Source organism: Tachysurus fulvidraco, chromosome 8, assembly GCF_022655615.1.
Source record: "Tachysurus fulvidraco isolate hzauxx_2018 chromosome 8, HZAU_PFXX_2.0, whole genome shotgun sequence".
Taxonomy (NCBI): domain Eukaryota; kingdom Metazoa; phylum Chordata; class Actinopteri; order Siluriformes; family Bagridae; genus Tachysurus; species Tachysurus fulvidraco.
Window position 1 is genome coordinate 15,875,801 of NC_062525.1, and position 21,765 is coordinate 15,897,565.

The 21,765-nt window shown below is 36.3% G+C and overlaps 3 protein-coding genes across 3 annotated transcripts; 1 reads left to right on the forward strand and 2 right to left on the reverse strand.

Annotated features, from left to right (window-relative positions):
• josd1 (Josephin domain containing 1) lies at positions 1–3,869 on the reverse strand. Its single transcript, XM_027137645.2, has 5 exons — positions 3,711–3,869; positions 2,531–3,216; positions 2,143–2,271; positions 1,865–2,059; positions 1–1,592 (listed from the first exon to the last, which is right to left on the reverse strand). Exons 2-5 carry the CDS (start codon positions 2,815–2,817, stop codon positions 1,490–1,492), a joined length of 714 nt encoding a protein of 237 aa, XP_026993446.1. The 5' UTR covers positions 2,818–3,216; positions 3,711–3,869; the 3' UTR covers positions 1–1,489.
• A 1,884-nt stretch (positions 3,870–5,753) lies between these two features.
• On the reverse strand, positions 5,754–10,301 carry xrcc6 (X-ray repair complementing defective repair in Chinese hamster cells 6). The gene is made up of 12 exons (XM_027137609.2): positions 9,962–10,301; positions 9,756–9,868; positions 9,508–9,649; positions 9,181–9,432; positions 8,907–9,093; positions 8,452–8,638; positions 8,188–8,356; positions 7,909–8,070; positions 7,651–7,780; positions 6,914–7,014; positions 6,294–6,410; positions 5,754–6,191 (listed from the first exon to the last, which is right to left on the reverse strand). The coding sequence occupies exons 1-12, from the start codon at positions 10,029–10,031 to the stop codon at positions 5,995–5,997; spliced, it is 1,827 nt and encodes a 608-aa protein (XP_026993410.1). The 5' UTR covers positions 10,032–10,301; the 3' UTR covers positions 5,754–5,994.
• A 25-nt stretch (positions 10,302–10,326) lies between these two features.
• On the forward strand, positions 10,327–13,915 carry desi1b (desumoylating isopeptidase 1b). The gene is made up of 6 exons (XM_027137648.2): positions 10,327–10,689; positions 10,797–10,818; positions 10,915–10,984; positions 11,134–11,243; positions 11,401–11,523; positions 11,640–13,915. Exons 1-6 carry the CDS (start codon positions 10,605–10,607, stop codon positions 11,731–11,733), a joined length of 504 nt encoding a protein of 167 aa, XP_026993449.1. The 5' UTR covers positions 10,327–10,604; the 3' UTR covers positions 11,734–13,915.
• Positions 13,916–21,765: the final 7,850 nt, after the last annotated feature.

The window sequence follows — 21,765 nt, forward strand, 5'->3', positions numbered from 1 at the left end:
TCCCTTTACAAAGAAAGACATTTTATTGATGTCACAACACATCTTTGATTATACATAAAGTGCCATTACAAGCATTTGCATGGAAAAAAATGGATGATCACGTTGTGACTACATCTTCCCCAAAAAGGGATATGAGGGAACAGATTGTCATGGCAAAGAAATCAAAACACTTTTACTGTTTAACAAAGCACCCTGTGTATGTAAATGTGGAATGTCCCTTTTGTACAAGAGTAATGTTCCATACTATAATTGATATATTTGTTCTAGCAATGTTTTGACAATGCTAGAGACTTGTTTCATCTATATCAGTATTAGAATCAGAAATAGATTTATTGGCCAAGTGTGTTGTTATCTCCATGTTAACTAGGTCAAATGTGAGTGTCCAGTTTTTAAGATAACCTGAGGTGTACATTTATATTTCCCTTTTGAATAATTTGATTAACCAATTAATAATGTGACCCCAACAATGAACAGTATACACAGACTTGAACAAACTTAATTACAGATATACTGCATAATTGGCTTAATTACTCAACTTACACAAAAGACAACCAACAACAAAAACAATCTCATCAGTTTAAATACCTTTTACAAATCATTTTTTAAACTCCAGCACTTAAAGAACTAAATCTTTGTTTTTTTTCTTAATAACAATTTCTGAAAGTCATAAAAAATCTTAATATCTATTTAAAGTACAGCACAGACTGTTTGGCAATGTGACATGAAAATTATAATTTACTACCTGTGGAAAATAATCCTTGTAAGGTGTCAGTCAATAGTTTTTTTTACCATAACTGTATGAGGCAAAGCATTATAACCATTGTGGGTACTATGGCTGTAGTGCAAGAGAGGAAGTAGCAGTTTTCCTAGTACTCCTAGGAGAGATTAACATGAAAAATCCAGTTATTACTTTGCCACACTGTGCTTCTTAGATTCTTCTTCTTATTTATTACACCCAACAACAAACCACACAACAATTACCATTAGGTGAAGGTGCTTCTGGCTGCTTTTGCAAGTTGGCCAAAAAACCCAAAACAAACAAACAAACAAACAAAAAACCTGCCACTGTATATGGTGAAGTCTAATTTACACAATCATATGAACAAAATGGGAATCACCTGAAGAGCAAAGAAGTGACTATGTGAACCATTTACTGAGAATGCATTACTAAATTTCAGATGTCTTATTTTGAATCTAAAACAGTATGAAAAAAGAAATTGCAGACAAAAATGCATCGCCAAATTCTAAATATTGAAAGTCTTATAGAACAGTATAGTGTTTTTGCAACATCCCTGTGTGTTAATCTCCTTTGCTGCTTTAGTCGGTGTCCAGCATATTGTGTTTTTTTGTGTGTGTAAACAAAAAGTTCTGCCAGTGTGCTTTTGTGACTCGTTGAGCACAACTCCATTTGCTCTTATATGGTTCCCTGATTGAACCTTACATTCCCTCCTGAGCATGAGTTGAACATTAAAAAAAAAAGAAGAAACAATCAAGCATTATCAGTCCTCCAGGTCTGATGGACCTCTACCTCCTCTGGCACAACCAACAGCAGTTCACAGTTCTTCCCTCGAAGCTGGTGACGCAAGAACTTCCTGAAAAATCACCAAAAAAACAAACAGAGTCATGATGCAACATTATTTCCAGTTAGTTGGAAGTATATGAGAAACAAATCCTATATTTGAAATGTAAAACTAAAAAAATCTGCAGTGTTAAAAAAAAAAAACAAAAAACATGCACTCAACTAACTACTGGTTTGTTTTATTTGTCCATGTCAAATAAAACTCTTAAAAATAGACTCCTAGAATTTTAAAAAGTAAATCTCAATTTATCACAAAAATCTGTTGTGTGGGTAGTTTCAAAATACCTGAGTTCATCAGCTGTTCCAATGGGATGGGGATTACGCAGTTTGGAATCCAAGTTGTAGTAGACACCACCCACCTCCCTCACTCCGATCCAATGCTGTCGTTTGAGTGGCAGACGCAGAGGCCCCCAACGAAGGTTGGATGGCACATTCATAATGAAGCCTGTTACGTTTGCCAGTGCAATACTGCTTACATCCCTAAGATAAACAATAATGCCACATAATGACAGAGATGCAGAAAAGAAGTGAACATTAAATGTACTCTTTGTCAGAACAAGTACCTTCTTTTGTCCCACCAAACAGCTTCATACCCACGAGTCTGTAATGCAGCCATAATGACATTTACATCATAGTTTCCATTACCCAGCATGCTCTTCTTGTGAGGAGTTACCAATGTACTAGGGGAGAGCCTGTAAGACAGGACAATAATGGAAAACAATCTTCATAAAACCTATGTCGAACTATGTTGTCATTTTGAAACATCTGGTTTATGATTCTGACTGTTTGACAACAGACTGCAGACTATTCTTTTTCATGTTTTGTGGTGAATTAATTATGATCTCACAACAGGTACAGTATCTTAATTGCAAAAAGCAATGCACTGAAGGCTAATGGCTTAGGTTATATACTTAATACACTACAACTGTGCAACATGCAACATTCACAAACCTCTGGTAGATATCTTGAAGTGCCTCTCTACTGAAGGCAGCACCATCCTGGAAGACATTATTTAGTGCATGCAGAGCACACAGCTCTCTGTGTTGCTTCTCATGGTAGATGGCAGGAGGCTGTTGAGGAGGAGGGATGACTCTGGCATTTAAAGCTTCATACGATTCAGGGACACATCCACCTCCAGCAGCCTCACCTTTCTGCTTGCTCACCTTCCATGGCATACAGCCAAGCTCCTGAAAGCTACCTACCCCCCTCCCCTTACCAGAACATGGTGTACTCCCCATCCCTGATTCTCTGCTACTCTGTCACTGCTGTCATCTCCACGACAACCACTCAGATGCTTGAGGTGTATGGCAAGGGGAGGGGAAGATAGCTACAGTGAGAAAACTGACGCCAGCTCAGTGTATCTACTGACAGCGTAAGAGTGAAGATGAAGAAAATATCACAAGATGATATAACTTTGAAATGTTTTTGAAATCAACACTGGCATCTTCTTTCTGCGTTCTACACGTGATCCTCACATGCAGACCTGCTGAAGACCAAAGTTTTCCCTAACACAAAGAAGTTCTTTCCATTTTGGCACAGATCATACGTTGTAAGACATCCAGGAAAACACACATTGATGACCAAGTGAACCAACTCCTGAACTTGTGGCAGTCATGTAGAACTCACACCGACAAGGACTTAAAATAAAAACAAAAACAAAAACAAAGATTAACCATGTGTTTATATATTTCACTAGTTGTAGCTTACAAGAGGTGACAAACGTATTATATTAACCTATAGCATACAGGACCTATAGCATATACGAATGTGAGCAATATTATTGAAAATAAGAGAATGTTGCTCTATTTAGCTAGATTTACCAAACAGTTCATGTCTGCTGCCAGGTAACGTTAGTTACTATGGACAGAGTGGCCCAAAAACTTCCTTCTGACTAGTAAACAGCTACAGAAAGAAAAACAAATGGAAGAAAAAGCCTTTTAAAACATTTAAGTGTTGGTTATTTCTGAATTTTACACCTGACTGTCACTAATGACGGTTACTCTGTGCAGAACATCTATCCCTCTCTACTAATTTTGCCATAACGTTACCACAGCTAGCTCCATGCTATTCGTTTCATATTATTTACTACATAAAACGGCAAGAAAGAAAAGATGGAATTTATCCTCCTCACCGCACACTGCACTCGGTAGACAATTCTGTGGACTCTGAGCTGTTCCGCTGCTGTAAAATTGACGCTTTTATCTCTTTTCCTGAGGTTGTTTATTTCTTTGTTTCTCTCACTTTTTTCCTTACAGCTCTGATTCTAACCTGAGCATGCGCAATACGTCATTGGCTTTCTGCTGCCTGCTCCGGAAACGTCACCAGCACGTTGCTCCGCCCATGCGACTGCAAAATGTGGCTAACTTCTACACTTGGAAGAAGTTTTCGTAAATACTTTATAGTGCACTACGTTTTCTTCCTGGATTTAATTTTGACCTCAATTTAACATAATCTCTTATTCAGGGCACATTTATTTGTTTATACACCTCAGCAATTGAGGGTTAAGGGCCTTGCTCAGGGGCCCTGCAGTGGCAACTTGGTGGACCTGGGATTCCAACCAATGACCTTCCGATCAGTAGTCCAACACCTTAACTACCGACCTACCACATCCCCCATACACTGTACAGTCACAGGGCTCTACTGTGTAATCAGTCAACATTCGTTTAACTGATATGAATATTCAAATATATTCGGCCACGACTGAGATGCCCTTGAGCAAGGCACCGAATCCCCCAACTGCTCCCCGGGCGCCGCAGCATAAATGGCTGCTCACTGCTCCGGGTGTGTGTGTTCACTGCTGTGTGTGTACAATTTGGGTGGGTTAAACACAGAGAACAAATTCTGAGTATGGGTCACCATACTTAGCCATATGTCACATCACTTTTTTTTTTTAAATTGTCACATACAAAAGATTCACGAAATCATTCAGTGGTCTTAAACTACCATGCACTTCTCACACTTTATGTACATAACTGATATGTCATATTTTCTGCATTCATATTTAATACTCATACTGTCTATTGTATCACATCGTCTGTATTGTCTTGTATAGTATAGTGTTATGTACTTTTGAGAGTCACAAACAGCTGGAACCAAATTCCTTTGTATGTGTCAACACATTTAGCCAATAAACCTGATTCTGATTTTGGCCAACTGTGGTATAAATTTAAACCAGGTTACATTTAACTGTTATAATAGTGGAGTTATAACAATAACAATAATAAATAATTATTATTATAAAAAATATTTTTTACAGTTGTAAAACTTTTAAATTGGATATTTATAGATGTTAACAGTGTCAAATATCAATTGGATTTTTAGTGTTTTGATCCAAAATATATTAATATCGGTAGACCATTTTGCACAAGAATGTTTTGTCACTACACCATTTTAACCAGGTCATTAGAGTTTAGATGGTTGCATAAAAATCTGAAGTGTCAAGCAGATATGCTATTTGTAATTGTTTCATAAAGACACTAATAATCATTCATATGTTCTTTGCCTGAACCAATGAAGTTCGTTCATTCTGCAATTTTAATAGACCTATTAGAAAACTTAATTGTCAACATCAATGGCAAATTCTTTCTTTTACAGCCTCTATTTAAATTTGAAATTAAGAAGCACACAATCCTGGTTTTTAATTATATAAATTGCCATTGAAAGGTAGGCAAGTTGGACACTATAAGCAATGACACAAAATTAATTTATTCATTTTCAGTAATCACTTTATCACGGTCTGGGTCATGGAAAATCCAGAACCATACCTAGCAACACTGGGTGCAAGGTGAGAGAATTCACCCAGGATGAGATGCCAGTCCACTGCATCATTCTATCCTTATTCACAACCAGGGGCATTGTAACACAGCCAATCCATGCATGCATGTTTTTGGACAGTAAAAATAAGCAATTAACCTGGAGAGAATATTTGAAACTTCACTCTGAGCTTTGACGTAGCACACAGCACCAGTGTAACAGAAATGAACAAATTGACACAAAAATTACCAAACAGAAGTGTAATAAGAACAGCCACCAATATTAATATGTTCTCCTAGTAAACACAAAACAGTATAAAAATATATTCACATATCTTCAGTTTCTTTTGGAGGTTGTATTTTGGAGGTTTTTTTGCACCTCTACAAAGCATTTACTATAGAAAAAACATTCCTGAAAAACAAACAATGCAAAAAAGTTTTATTTCGAGTGTCTGTTTTACAAAGCCCTCAAACAATGTGAAGCAACAGTAAGTGAAGGTTAGAAGCTTATAGAGAATGGCAACAGTACCTTCACCAACTACAAAACACCAGCAAAACTGCATTGTGTCTAACACATTTTAACTGGTATTACAAATCAATTGTAAGCATCAGGCACAGTCATTACCTCAAGCAAAATCTTCTGCCATCTACTGTATGAATTTATTAAGAGAGCTGTTCGGTCAATGCATCTATAAGTTCCTGTTTCTTGGTGCCAGTGGTTCGTACGCCAAATTGTTTACAGGCATCTTTTAGCACAGGTACTGTCAGCTTGCCCAAAGTTCCTTTAGCGACATGAGCTCGCAGATCGTCTTCTGAGATCTCAACTTTTGGTTTCTTGTCAACACCTCCCCCAGCCTCAGCTGTTAAATCCAAAGAAATGTCTTTAGCAGCTATAATAGTGACTGATTAGGAAAATTTGTCACTTTAACTCATAATCCGTATAAAAATCCAAGCCCCCTCACCTGGTTTGCGTTTAGCTGATGGCTTTACATCAGGATTGTAGTCTGCTGGATAGACCAAATCTTTGAATTCCTGAATGAGAGGGCCAAGTCGATCATCAATCATTTTCACCTTGGGCACTGGAGATAGAAAAAAAATTAAAAATAGAAGAAAAAAAGCCAACAAGAACTCCATGTTTGTGGCCACTTGACCATCACACCCAAAAGTGTGTCTTCCATAGACTCTTGAACAGAGTTGTATATGCTGTCTTTAAATTTTGTAAAAATTTCCCTTTACTGGAAAGAAAATGCCCAAGAAATGAAGAAACGTTCCCATGACTGAAGCAGGGCCCTGACCTCAACCCGACTAAACATGCTTGGGATGAACTGGAACACTAGCTGAAGCCCAGAAGTCCTTCCGAAAATGACTGGCCTTATTAACCTAAGGGAAAGACTTCTGAGAAGAGTGGAGGTGAAAAGAGGGAAAGAAGAGACGAAATCTGGTATAGGATGTTCAAAAGACTCATGGATGTCATGTTCAGATGTCAAACAACTTTTGGGAATATAGCGTACATCAGGATACATGCAATTCTTAACACATTAATAATTAATACATGGCTAATTCATATCCACAAAACTCTTACTTGTAAAGTCCTCAATAGCTTCAGGTGCCACCATATCCAGAGCTAGGGCCTCCAGATTTCTATAATGCTGTTGCAGAACTGGATTTTCAAATGCATCACTCCTATATACATAAAATTTTCTACATCAAATAAAATAGTAATAATATATATATATATATATATATATATATATATATATATATATATATATATATATATATATATATATATATATATCTTTAACATAATACAATACAACAGAACAACGACAGATCACAAATACAGTGCAACATAAACCATAAGCACATACATTCCCAAAAGAGAATAAATAAACAAACAAAATAGAGTAAAAATAAATAAATAAAAGGGAAGAACAGCCAAAGCCAAACAATACCTCTTTTTGCAAACAAATCTTTTATAGTGATTATACCAGCATCTCTACATAAAACAAAACCGTTGTCCATTATCCCTGGCTGAAAATCAGAATTTCTTAGTACTGGGGTTATAGATGACAGAATTTTAGCGTTTCCCTCCCAACCCCTGATCAATTTTCATGCTGGTATAGTATTACTGACAATTCTGTTCTGTCTTAACCCAAATCATTTTTTAACATCTAAAACAAATGGAAGAGAGGCTAATAAGATTGGCAATCCATCTACTAGGTTACACAATTCAATATCTAACCAGACTGACTCCGGATCATCCCCCCCATTGAAACACAAACGCGCCCTTAAATTAACATCACAGAAAAAAAATACCTATATTTGAAGCGGAGTTTGTGCACAATCTCTTTCATTTTGTCGATTTGTTCATCAGAGGCTCTAGGACACTCATGCACATCCAGAGTACGTATATCATCCGCGTAGGGTAGGAATATAGCATGAAAACCTGTATGACAAAAGTACATAGCAAACAGTGTTCATATCTTGACACTATCACAGATCTGCAGAAAGTTACAAATACAGTCTGCATACAACATTGTGAATAATATTTTGCTATAAATTGACAGGTGATACCTGGCGGTGCAGCTTGAACCTGACTGTTGTCCAGCACTTCTCTCTGTGGTACCAAGGCCACAAAGCGAGGGGGAGTGTTCCGGCGTGAAGTGAATTTACATAATGCAAACACGTTTCTTTCACTACATCTTTGCAGCAGGGCTGTGAAAACACAGGAACTCCCTGGAAGAGTGGGATTAATGCTGAATGAGTTGAGAACTCAAAGTGGTGTCATCATGTCTGGAAAGCATTTAGCTTAAATCAAAAACATACAGAAATTCCAAAGAAATAAAACCTTGCCTGTGACTTGCTCCTCCTCAGGATATATAAATACTGCAGGCCGTATATGATAGTGTAATTTCAAACGATCCATTGGCTTAAAGCCCATTAGGACCAGACCCGTATTATCAAACTTTTTCATCTCATCCACTTCGTCCTTCTCCAGGACAATCTGCTTGTTTCCATAAACCTTTATAAAATAAACACAGACAACCTTTCTAAAATCAAGGCATACATGTCTATGTATAAAAGATGATTCTTTAAAAAGGCAATTTGTGCAGTTACCTGGGCTCTCTTGGTATCACTGGGCAATAGCAGGCTTCCATTTTGGGTGTGGAAGAGACGGGTCTTAGTGTGAACTGGCTCATTGGTATCTCTGTACAACTTGACGGCAGGAGGTTTTGTGGCTGTTCTAGCCAATAAGTAAACACCCACAGCCACATTCATATCATCTCCCAGAGACAGAGTAATTCTTAGAGAAGAAGGGGGAAAAAAAGAGTTAGGAATATGTGAGTTATGCTGGTTATTTAGATTTTACTTTCAATGGACCTTATATATTGTATGAACATTTTTGTAGCTAAACTGAAATAAAACTTCCCCCAGATTAAACAATGTATATGAAAACAAACAACAATGGAGTAAAATGGCCTATAAACAATGCATACACGGCTATTATTTTAGGTTATATTTGCAGACTATAGATTTTACACACATTCTACATATGGAGTCTTTTCACTTACCTACTCATAGCTCTCTTTGGCATCTCTCGTGCCCTGACCCTTTTCTGCAGTTCCTCAAGTTTTCCACAAGGTTCACATTGCACCCCAAACTCACTCTCATCCTCAGAGGGGCTTATAATGTCACAGAAGAACAGGGAAACATCAAACCCTCCTGGCTTGGTAAGGTGCATTAAGTCTATAACCACTCCTGTGGGAAGAGAAAAATATTCAAATCAGGATCAGATTCAACGACAGATGTACAAGCTTTCAATAGTTTAATAGTTTGCATTTTCACCTGTCTCTTTAAGATCATCAGCCTTAGTACAAGCCTGTCTATCTTGAGTTCTGTCTCCTCCATGAGGGTTATCTCTGCAGGTGAAAATCATGAGGCGTTTGTGAGACAGCCGTAGCTTAATGTCACTATACAAGTTTGAACAGCACCACAAAGCATCCCCCAAGGATGTCTCTCCACTGCCCATGGTCTCTGCAGCCAGTTGAGACCCTTTATCACCTCTCAGGTTATCGATTTCCTGCACACGCCGAGCACCTGCAAGAAAGAATGGATTTGGTTAAAATGGACTATTTTAACAATATACACAAAACACAAAAAAATTTTGCCTACCAGGAGAATCCAGATCATGGTAAACATAGACATTTTTGAAAGAGTTTCTGGGGTTCTTGCTTTGCTTAGTCCCATAAAACACCAACGCCACCAGGTCTCGGTCACTGCTTATGATTTTACTGGTGTACACACTGCGCACACACTGGAAGAAAAACACAGAAATCAGTGTCGTAAAAATATCAGTACACATAATTTTGTTAGAAGAAGGACTGTTTGGATTTCAAAATGATTTGGAAATCTGTGCATACCTGCATTGTCATGTCAAAGTTTGATGGTTCTCCATCTTCACCCTTAACAAACATTTCTTTAGATGCATCCACTAAGAACACCAGACTGTCACGCCCACTGCTCTTGTATTCTCCTGATAACATGCAAAGAGAAAATGCTGCATATGAAACAGGATCACAACTAAACAATTAACCTTAATGACATTACAAAGCCTATACTTTCAGACCTGTTGGTTCTTCTCCTTCTTCCTGCTCCTCTTCCTCATCCTCGTTACGGTAGTCTGACCAGTCAGCCATTCTGTTTTCAGTTGTCTTTGCACCAAGCAAAATGTTTCAACTTTATATTACACTTCCGTAGGCTTCTTAGATAAACACTAGAAACTTTACTTCTTGATGCTAATTTTGTCGTTTGTTATGAGAAAGCAACGTCCCTTTGCTTCTTAACAACTGAAGCATGGGCAAAACATCGCGCGAGACGTCTATACTTTGATTGACAGCACAGCAATCCAATCAGAGACAGAGATGGGAACTTTTACACCAATCAAAGAGTTAGAGGGCGGAAGTGATCGAAAAATACAGATTACACTGGACTACTAAAAACGCGTACCAAGTAAAAACAACAGTATTTTCTGCTCGTTTTTTAAGATACGTCGATGCTTAAAAGAACTACACAAAAAGTCCTCTTTACGAACTTTTAGGTTTTATACCGCCACCTATCGCTGTGGAGTATGAAAGCGACACTTTCTGTTTCCTGATGTAAACAGCTCAGTCATTTTCTATGTTGAAGTCGTGCTAGTCTTCTGCGTTACACTTCACTGTAATATTAACTGGTTTTATTTAGGAAAAACTAAATTAAAGTCGCGCTCACTGATGGATTCTCAGACCTACAACGTGAAACTCTATATTTATGACTTGTCAAAGGGACTTGCTCGCCAGCTGAGCCCGATGCTCTTAGGTAAGTTAGCTTGTTACCGCTAGCAACATTCTAGCTACAATGAATTAGTTACCAGGGTAACCAAATGACACCGTTTATCACAATTCCCTTTACTTTCTGATTGACAGGAAAACAACTCGAAGGAGTTTGGTAAGTATTTAAGAGCCATATCTACAAATGTTTGTTGTGGCATGAAATCCTGGACCTTTATAAGCAACAGTTCAAACCTGTGTTATTTGAACGTAGGCACACGTCCATAATAATACATGAAGCAGAGTATTTCTTTGGGGGACAAGGGATAACACACTGCCCACCGGTAAGACCTGTCTTCTTCTTTGTTATTACTTGTTTGCTTATAAAGAGGTTTGTTTTCAGGTAGGCAGCACAGCTATAATACAACAGCACAGCAAAAGAGCTGAGTCATGTGTTGTGAAAGACATGACCATGTATTGTTTATTGTTTCAGGGCGGTACACTGTTGGGAGAGCCTGATGCCATAGTGGATATGGGAAACACAGAAGTTCCAAAAGACTTATTTACAGAATATATTTCATCCCTTCAGGAGTCTGCATACAGGCAAATTTAACCCCTTTTCCTGATGTTACACATTTTAGCATCTTTCAGATGATGTGCTTAAGTTTTGATAAAGCTTCAGCAGCAAAATCAAAAGAAATTACATATGTATAATAACAAACAATAGTGACATCATTTTCATCTTCATTTCTCTCTACAGCCCAGAGACCTACCACATTTTTGACCACAACTGTAACACTTTCAGTAGTGAAGTGGCCCAGTTTTTAACAGGGAGAAAAATTCCATCATATATTACTGACCTGCCAGCTGATGTGCTGTCCACGTAAGTCTCTCATACAGGCCATGATTATAGAAAAAGTTCCTAGGAATACATGAATCTTGATGACCTGATTGCAGTGTTAAACTGAACATTTTCCTGTTATGTATGGCTTTCCACAGGCCTTTTGGACAAACACTGCGTCCTCTGATTGAATCTGTCACCATTGTCCCGCCTACAGACAACTCTTTTAATGGACATTATGGACAGAGGTAGACTGTGTTGTAAAGAACAGTGTCACATTAAACTAATGGTTCAAGCTCAGATTAGGAAATGAAGGTTTTTCGGAGGTTGGTTTATCAGGCAGTATACATGACGTATATAAAATTAACAGCCCGTCGCACTACAGGTTTATTTTCTGCCACTACAGTTTAATGTAGCTAACAATTGAGGGATGCTTCTATCTGCCTGTCTAAATGACATCTTAATCATCACACATTTGTTTCAAAAATACATTTAGAAACCAACAGATCAAGTCTATTAATCAGCACATAAACATGAACAAATAAGTTTGTAAGATCTGTTAAACAATGTGCCTTACAATTAATAGATTCTTCCTGGATCTTGAAGTCTGCTTTCGTGTTGTCTAGACTTTAATTCGATCTGCGCGGTACCATCTGAAATTCACCCGAGCTTGTACAAAAGCAATACCAAAATACATGCTGAAGTGATTCTTGCGTTATGGCAGTTATTTCTGTTTTGTGCAGAACACATCTCGTATATTATTACTGTATGGCACTTAATAGTTCACTGTATAATAGTGAACCATATTACACTGTGCATCATGCAGTGTTAAAAACTTAATGGAGATTCTATTGATTTATACTTCTGAATGTGTGATGAACAAAATGCAGTTTGAGAATGATGCTGAATTAAAGGCTGTAAGCTTCCCTTACTTGGTAGCAACATTGAACTAATAACTCCAGTGTAGATGCCAAACATATTTTACATGGAATTACACTTTTATTTCCAATCGATCACTTTAATACATTGGTCTTAGATGGATAGATAGAAACTTTAAGGAACATCGCAGCATAAATGGTAAAATATATTAATGAGAACTTGAGCTGTAAAATTGTGCAAAACAAAATGATCAGTAATGAAGCTTCAGAATAACATATTGAGTAATAGAGTGCAGATAATATATTGCAAAATATTTTGGTCTTACATACACCGATTCTTTCACAAAATGCTTGGCACATCAGTTACTGAAAAAAAACAACAGAATATACAGTGCCTTGCAAAAGTATTCATACCCACTGAATTTTTTCACATTTTGACACGTTACAACCTCAAACAAAAATGTATTTTATTAGGATTTTATGTGATAGACCAACACAAAGTGGCACATAATTGTAAAGTGGAAAGAAAATGATAAATGGTGTCCAACCTTTTTTTTTTTTGCAAATAAATATCTGAAAAGTTTGGAGTGCATTTGTATTCAGCCCCACTGAGTCAATACTTTGTAGAACCACCTTTAGCTGCAATTACAGTTGCAAGTCTTTTGGGGTATGTCTCTACCCACTTTACACATCTAGAGTAACATTTTTGCCCATTCTGCAAAGAAGCAAAATAGCTCAAGCTCAGTCAGATTGTATGGTGAGCGTCTGTCAGCAGCGATTTTCAAGTCTTTGTGATTTATCAAATTATGTGCTACTTTGTGTTGGTCTATCACATAAAATCCTAATAAAATACATTTTTGTTTGTGGTTGTAAAGTGTCAAAATGTTGGTATGAAAAAATGTTCAGTGGGTATGAATACTTTTGCAAAGCACTGTATCACACAAACAAATTGCTTTAAAATGTCTGTAAAATATTCTATATCCAAAGTGGGACTATGTTTGTACTGATACCAAATATCTTAAGATATAAATGTCTTTTCTGTAAGTGGTGTATCACAAAGGCAACTTCCATTCACTTCTCATCTATTAGTCTCTGGTGCTGTATGGCACATGTGCTGGTGAGTTCAGCTGATCTATTTTACATTTTCCACATTCTTTTTTTTTTGTCATTATTTGGTATCATGTCTATCTTTTTATAATCTGTCAAAATTAGATTTATTGATATTCAGTTTTGTTTCTTAAATATCCACAAATTTTCCGTCTTTAGCAGCGAAGTTATCGGTTTGAGCTCAGTATATTAAGCTTAACTAATAGGGTTTTTTTAATACTTGGAAGGAGCAACATTCAGAGAATATATTTTTAATATATAATTTCAGATTTTACCTCCAAGTCTGTATGTATACCTATATACTTAATGGGAGAAACTTGTGAGAGAATGACTTCTTTATTATATACTTGAAGGTTCTTATGTTGATCTAATTTAAACTGAATTATTGGTTATGTTACTTGTCAAATTGGTGTAATAATTGTGTATTCAAATAATAAAGCATATCTTGTGTATATTTATATCTTTACTAATTAAAGGGGAGGAAAATATTACATGACCAAAAGGTGTACGTGTTGAGGCGTAAAATATCTTGTGATGTTTGTCTGTGTTTGAAACACTTGTGTAATTGTAGTATAGCAATGAAAGTGGCCACTAAGTGGCAGAAGTACTGCAAAGTTTTGAGGAATAAGCCAAACAGGCTGCAGCATTTATACATACACTATATTTTATTTTATTAAATATGGTTTTAGAATGTACTTGATAAATATCTACAATAACCTGTAATAAACGTTTGCTCTTTCTTGTTTTCTATAAAAAAATGTCATGATGTACAACTGTATGAGACAGGAATAACTACAGTGTCTGCATACTGTTTTGTCAACGCTTGTCCCCTTCGAAGGAAGGATCACTGCAAATTACTGCTAATAACCTAGTTATTCAGCCCTATCACCTTTATACTATCATAAAATATTTTGATCCTTACTGGTCTCTTGGAGCATGACACACACTCCCCAAAGGCTCATTGGGTAGTTTGATGATTAATGATGTAAATCATATGCTATGGCTTTCACAAACACAAGATCTCAGCCCAACATCTAATGAGAGACTGTGTTTAACTACAGTGCAGTACAGTTCCAGAGGCTTGCAGATTCCATGCCGTTGATGCAGATCTCATGATGGCCCAAAGCTGTACTAAGGCACATAGTTAGTTGGTTGTTTTTTGGGCACCTATCTAAGCGTTTTCATTTCTTTCTTTCTTTCTTTTTTAAAAACAAAAAACAACAACCCATCTTAGGTTTTGTAAATCATTTACCCATATATTATACATTTTGGGCAGTGATCTTGTGTGTAAAACTCATATCTGATTATGAATACCATGACAACAATTACTTACAGGTTTTTCCTGTACTTAGAGGAACTTCCAGTTTTAAGCAGGTGAAAGGTCCTCTTACCTGCACTCATGAAATGACCCGTCATAAGCCGTGTCTTCAGGAAAAAACATGCGAAGTAAATAGAATCAGAATCAGGATTCATGTAGATACTCTACTGTAAAGCCAATCCTGTCTTTTTATCAAAAGGTGTAGTAGCAGTGATTTTGGGATACTGTGCTTCATTGAAACTGTGGTATGTGATTTACTTTAGTTATATTAAGACAAAAACCTTTGCAACTTAAAACTCAGTAGCTTAGTTCCTTCCACTGTCCAGTTATTCAAGGTATGCCATTAAGAGTATTGCTTCTCAGAGGTCTTCGTTATGTAAGCTGATAGTCATCTGCATTTTGTGCTATAGAGCAGTGGGGTTAATCCTAATGGGCATGTCTAATATTTGGACATTCTTATGGTAAAGACCATGTGGACAAAACAGTTGTTCAGTGAGGAAGAAAATTATGACTTCTGGCCACCGAGGAATTAAACGAGGAGTACATAAACACGGTGTACATAAACAATTTTCCAATTAACCATTGTATCCCACCTTGTGGAGGAACTGATTAATCATTAGAGACATGTTTTTATCGTTCATGGTACTAGAAGGAGACACCAAGACATGATTCATATATTCACTATTATTCATATAGTGAATATATGATTCATATATTCACTATTATTAATTCCATTTAAATCCTCTGAGTGTTTTTCTTTTCCTCAGAAGTAGAAGTGTTGAAGTGTAATCTTTCTCTGCCTAAACCTCTTTTGTGTGAAATTCCTGCTGTCAGATCCCTTAGCTCAAGAATCAAACCTTCCTTCCTCTGTTAGACCACATCTACAACCTGTCATCAGTAGAAGCTGGAAACTCTGTAATATTACCTTAGCTTTGCTACACAGTTGAGTGATTTGTCAAAAAGACAAAATAACAGCTTGTAGTCATTCTCGCATTACTAATGCATTTTGTAACACATAGACAGTTCACATTTGAGGTTATTAACAACATGACATCATATTAAAGCAATGCTATTTATTCCATTCTTGTGATTCTGAATATCCTAGAGACATTAAAATGATAATAGAAAAAGGGGAACCAATGTTATTTTTGGGTGTAACCTAGGAAACATTAACTAGAACAAAGATGGCAAAAATAATCACTACATATGCAATATGGCTAAACGTATCTGGACACCTGACCATCACAAGCGAATGTACTTAGTGAGCATCATAATATTCCACAATTAGATCCTCCCTTACTGTTATAACAACCTCCACTGTCCTGGAAACATTCCTCGTAGATTGTGGATCATGGCTGAGGGGAGTTGTTCATTCAGCCAAAAGAACATAAGTGACATCAGGAGACCTGGTGCACAGTCTCTGCCTTTCACCACCAGGATAAAACATTAAAAATTAGAAACCCTTTAAACATCATTTTATTATTGTGGCAGCTGGTGGACATTGTTTGAGCATGGATATGCAACGAGATCAAGATTTTTAGAAATTAGCTACAGGGGCAATAACTATTTTCTCTCTCTCTCTCTCTCTCTCTCTCTCTCTCTCTCTCTCTCTCTCTCTCTCCTCTCTCCTCTCTCTCTCTCTCTCTCTCTCTCTCTCTGATTCTCTCTCTGTCTGATTCTCTCTAGAGCATGTGAGCTAAAAATAAAAAGTAACACTATTTGTATTACTAATGTACTAAAGTACTGCATGACAATCGTGTAATGGGAATGTTTACAAATATAAATATAATTATAGTTATTACTATAGTACTATATTGTGTGTAGTTATATAGTAATATTACTGTATATACAAATATAGTTCACATGTTCTGTTACTAATAATGCCATTTTTTCACTATACTCTCGACCTAAACATCATTTTGTATAGTTTACCATCACATTGCCCAAAGCAATGTGGCAGGTCTTACTGTTTGAAATGATAACACAGGAATACCAGCCACAATGAAACAGACCAACTCTCAAGCTGGAGCCAAAATAAGGCTTTTCCCTGCGGACTTCTGTTTGTAAGACCAGTCAATATTATGGGTCCTATTTTGATTGGAGAATGAGTGATAAAAAAAGATGGAGAACCATGGGATTTCTCAGTGGATCAATGGATTTCCAGACCAACTCACAATAATAATGAAATCAATACATTGAATGTCCAGTGATTTGCATGTCTTTTCAGTCTATTGTCACGTTTCACATAGAAGTCCCTCAAGTATCAGACTGACTTTTCTGTTTGTGATCCTGCTACAAATGCATGCAGCTCACTAGTGTGTATTATGGCATCATCAAAGGATGTTGCTTTCATTTACTTCCTTCCTTTTATCTTAAATTTGCTTCTGTACCGAGTATGTTCAGTCATTTCCTCTCCTCTCTGCATTTGTTCTGCTGTTTTACTGGTTATAATATTTTTGTTAAAAGTTAAATCTCATTTTTCTCCACTCTGCATGTCTTCTGTGAATGGACGGTTCACTTTATCCTGCATGCTCTACTGTAGTAAGCTTATTTTGTACAACAGTCAGACATCATCAGATGAAACAAGTCTTAATATTTTCTCTGTTAATCACAAATTAGTGCTTGAGGTTTTGTAATGATCATGTAAAACAGGTTTGGTGGAGAAAGTAGATAAATTCATGTTATTCTGATGAGTACAGTATAGTCTACTCAACCCTTTTAAAATGACAGATTAAAAAAATTTTTTTAGATATTATTATTGTCTGTCATTTTGCCTGTTCTAATACGACTTGAAACACCTATTGGAAATGATGGTATTTTTAAGTGATGTAACTCTTCCTTTTTCTCATCAAATTTAATTTTTGTTTGAAAACCAGAAAAATAATCCACTGTGGATTGACCTATTTATGTTTCCTTCCATCATTCTTTGAAAACAACTTCAACACCATTGATTAACCTTCAGCTTGACCTTTTCACCGAATTTTAGACAGGAATAACGTGTCTAAATGCCCTCCACACTATCTTCATAATGTAGATGTTTGTGTGAGCTCACCATGTTAACAGGTTTATCTTCAACCTGATTAATTAGTAAATCACCTCTTAAATTATTAAAGATATGATAATTTATCACATTCAGCAGATCAAGTAGATGTTAATGACACCTATAAAGAACCTGTAGCCATATACAGTAACATATGACTTGCAAAAAGCACAACTGTCATGCATAACTAATTCTTTTATTGAATCTCCAATCCCCTGACCCCCTTTGAAATGTAGCTTGAGGCATGGTATTTCCACCCCCTCGGTCTAATAGGCAATTCACTTATTTCTTTCATTTCATTCTAACCTCTTTCTCTCTTTCTCTCTCACTCTACTTTCTCAACCTTATCAGTAAATCCACAGCTCTCGGTCTGTTACCGTCTCAGGATGGGTGTATTTCACGCTACAATGGGTTCATCACAGAACAGGTCTTTTATCAGGAAAGATGAAGGAAATAAGAATAAGAAAGGAAGTGTAAAGTATAAGAGGAGGGGTGAAATCATGGGAAAATGGAATAAGTGTAGAACAAGTGTGTGAATGATTTGAATATCTAGCTCTGAGCGAAAGTCTCCTAATAGTGAGAACAGCAGAAGGTAAGTAAGGTCAGGTCAAGCAGGGATGGCCAGTATTCCTGATACTAGTATATGAAATACATGTTTAAAATATAAAAGAAATACATTTAGTTATTCATGATGACTGTATACACTTTTTTATGTAATTTGGATAACAGCTATTTTCAAAATATAAACTGATTCTTATAAAATTCTGGTTGTGCTTCTGCTGCACACTGGAAAAAAAATTGGGATCAAAAGATATGAAACGAAATAAGAAATGAGAAACGATAGATCGGAATTTAATTTCCTGAGAGTTACAATATGTTAAACAGCTTAGAAAATGTCACCTTTTGTTTGAATCCTTTTTTTCAAGTGATCAGAAATATTGACAGGTATTTCCTATTGCCTATGTGTGTTCTGTTAGAGTTACTGTTTAAAAGGATAATAGCTCTGAAAGTCTTCCCTTTGGATGATCCCTGGATTTTACCTGTATTACCTGCATTTGTTATTAATAAAAAAAGGTTTATAAAAGGTTATAAAAAAAAAGGTTATACAATAAACCAACATGAAGACCAGAGAGTTGCCTACGGAAGTAAAGTGTGTCATTCCGAAGCTAAGAAAAGAGGGAGCAGAGCCATTGAACAAGCATTGGGAATTACTAGTACAACAATCAGGAATATCCTGAAATCACTGGGGTCTATTATATTGGTATTGGAATATCTTCAACTCACTGCAACAGTCATTGCCAACAACAGTCAAGTGAAGTGAAGATATCGCAAGCCAGCATTCGAAAAATCTATCAGAATTAGACATATAAAGGCCATACCACAAGATGTAAACCACTTAACAACAATAAGGATCAGAAGGCCAGATTGAAATTGGCAAAGGATCAGATCAGCCACAAAGGTAGTTTCATGGCTAGGGCTTGAATGGTTGCTTCTGAGGCTCAGCTAATTCTTTATTGATTTTGTCTCACAATTTACAGAGAAATGCATCCAATATAATAGAAAAAGAAGTTTATCATGCACCAAGACAGTGACCCAGGGAGGAAAGTGGAGGGTTTTTAGACTCAGTCAATTACCAGATGCATTTCATCTCCTGAAGAGGAGACTGAAGGAAGAAAACCCCAGAACAAAGAACAACTTAAAGAAGCTGCAGTAAAAACACGGAAAAGAGTCAGAATAGAAGAAAAGTTGGGTTTTATGGAACATGTTCTAAGTTATCTGGGTAAATATTAATAATGAAATTGTGCTCCATCATCTAATATTCATCTTTTCATTTCAAACCCAAATGTCTCCAGTGTATAACAAAAGCAGAAGAACTGACTTTGTAATTAGAGCTTGAATGTAGAAAAGGGCACAGTCTAACTTTAATCTCAGAAATATGCAATGTAAGTGAATTAAAGTAAGTGAGTGGATAATCTGAACGTAGTAAACTTTAACTCTACGAACCATGAAAAGAAAAGGGCACACAAATGCTATTAACTTTCTGCCAATAGGTTAAATTATTTATTTATATTTGCTTCCCAAACTACCAAATATGAATATTTAGTAAAAATAAAATGAAGGCAAAGTAATTAATCATAAATATGAAAATCTGAAAAGCTTAGGCAAAATTATATTTGAATTTCAATCTGCAGATATAAAATAGCTAGGAATTTGGATCAGTACAAATTTTAACCTAGTAAAGTTTACAACATACATCTGTAAATTGACCATGCAATCTCACATCCAAGGAAGCTCCTGCAGAGAAATGGGAGTACATCATGACTACATGATATGCATTAACTCATTCACAATCCACTTGAATTTACAGCTCAGGAAACAAAGTCTTTAGTCAGACTAACTGCTATTTTATAGAAATTTAAATGACTTCCTGGACAAATCGTATCATCAATCAATATGTATATCCGGTGTACAGATTTACCTGGGTATTCCTGTTTGCTTTTGGTCAATTGTAAAAAATTATGCAGATGACACATTGTTAGTCAGTTTAGATAACACAACTCGTGTTTCTGTTTCCTTTTATGTATTTTGTTTCGTTGTTTCATATTCCCTGCTTCATATCTATTTAAGTATTGCATTATCAGAACTGTGAGTAATCACATCATCCGTATATGTTACACACACTACTGCTGCTGTATATTGTACAAAAGTGAACTCTTTATCATACCTGACGCACAATACCATTATTTTCACTACCATGTACTCTCACGCTTTATTTAAGTTACTGACCTATAATATACTCTGTATTCCTATTTAATACTCGTACTGTCTATATTGTCTCACATTGCCTGTATTGTCTCGTATAGTCTGTATTGTCTTGTCTTGTCTGTTTTTGTTTTATATAGTTAATGCTAAATGTATAGTGTTATTTATGTCTGTACTTCTGAGAGTCACCAACAGCTGGAACCAAATTCCTTGTGTGTCGACACAATTGGTCAAAAACCTCATTCTGGTTGTATTATTTTTTAATGTATTTTTTACAGGGTAGTTACTGATCACCACCAGTGTGTCTGTTTCTTTTGTTGATTGTAGGGTAGTTTGCTCTACTGTGTTACTTCAACTCTCAATTTGCAGTGTTTCATGCTAGCATTCTCATAGCCTCAGTGGTGATGGACCTTTGACTTTCGATCCAAATAAAAGTCAACATCACTGAAAAAGTGAAGTGAACTCATAGCTGATGATATTATCTAGGTATGAATGTATTATAACGCTTAATGCATGCATCAAAATGTGAAGTGCATCAAATCTGAAAATTATTCTTCACATTTTGCATGCACTCAATTGTACACATAGGGTTAATATTTTTCCCCCACTTACAGAACCTTTCAAAATTTCTCTTTGTATTTATTAATTGTCCCTGACTGGGTATTCCTTATCATTCTTACCTGTTAATTTTCTAGATTTGTTTTATATAGTTCATGGTATTCTTGCTCACTTGTATGCACTGACAGAAAATAGCACTGTGCTTCACACCACCTGACAGCTTCCTCTGCACACGCAGCAATCAAAGGGGAAAAGATGTGAGAGGGAAAAGAAAAAAGGAATGTATGATGACAGAAGACTCATAAGTTCTATTATATCTAGCTAGATTTTCATATCATTTTTTTTAAATAGCTAGATTTTATTTTACATAGCTAATTCTTTGTAGCTGGATGTCCTCTAAATCACAGAGTTAGACATAAAAGGATTTGGATATTAAATGTTTAAAACTTGTTCTGTTTGACATGAGAGTTTCAGTGGAGAGTGAGAGAGAAAGGCAGAGGCAGTGTTTGTGTGGAGATAAAAGAGATCTTGGCGGTTTGGTGCAGTACCAAGAGGCAAAATGGAGATGTGAGAAATAAGATCTAAATCGGTAGACTTGTGCTTTGGTAAAGAAATCAATA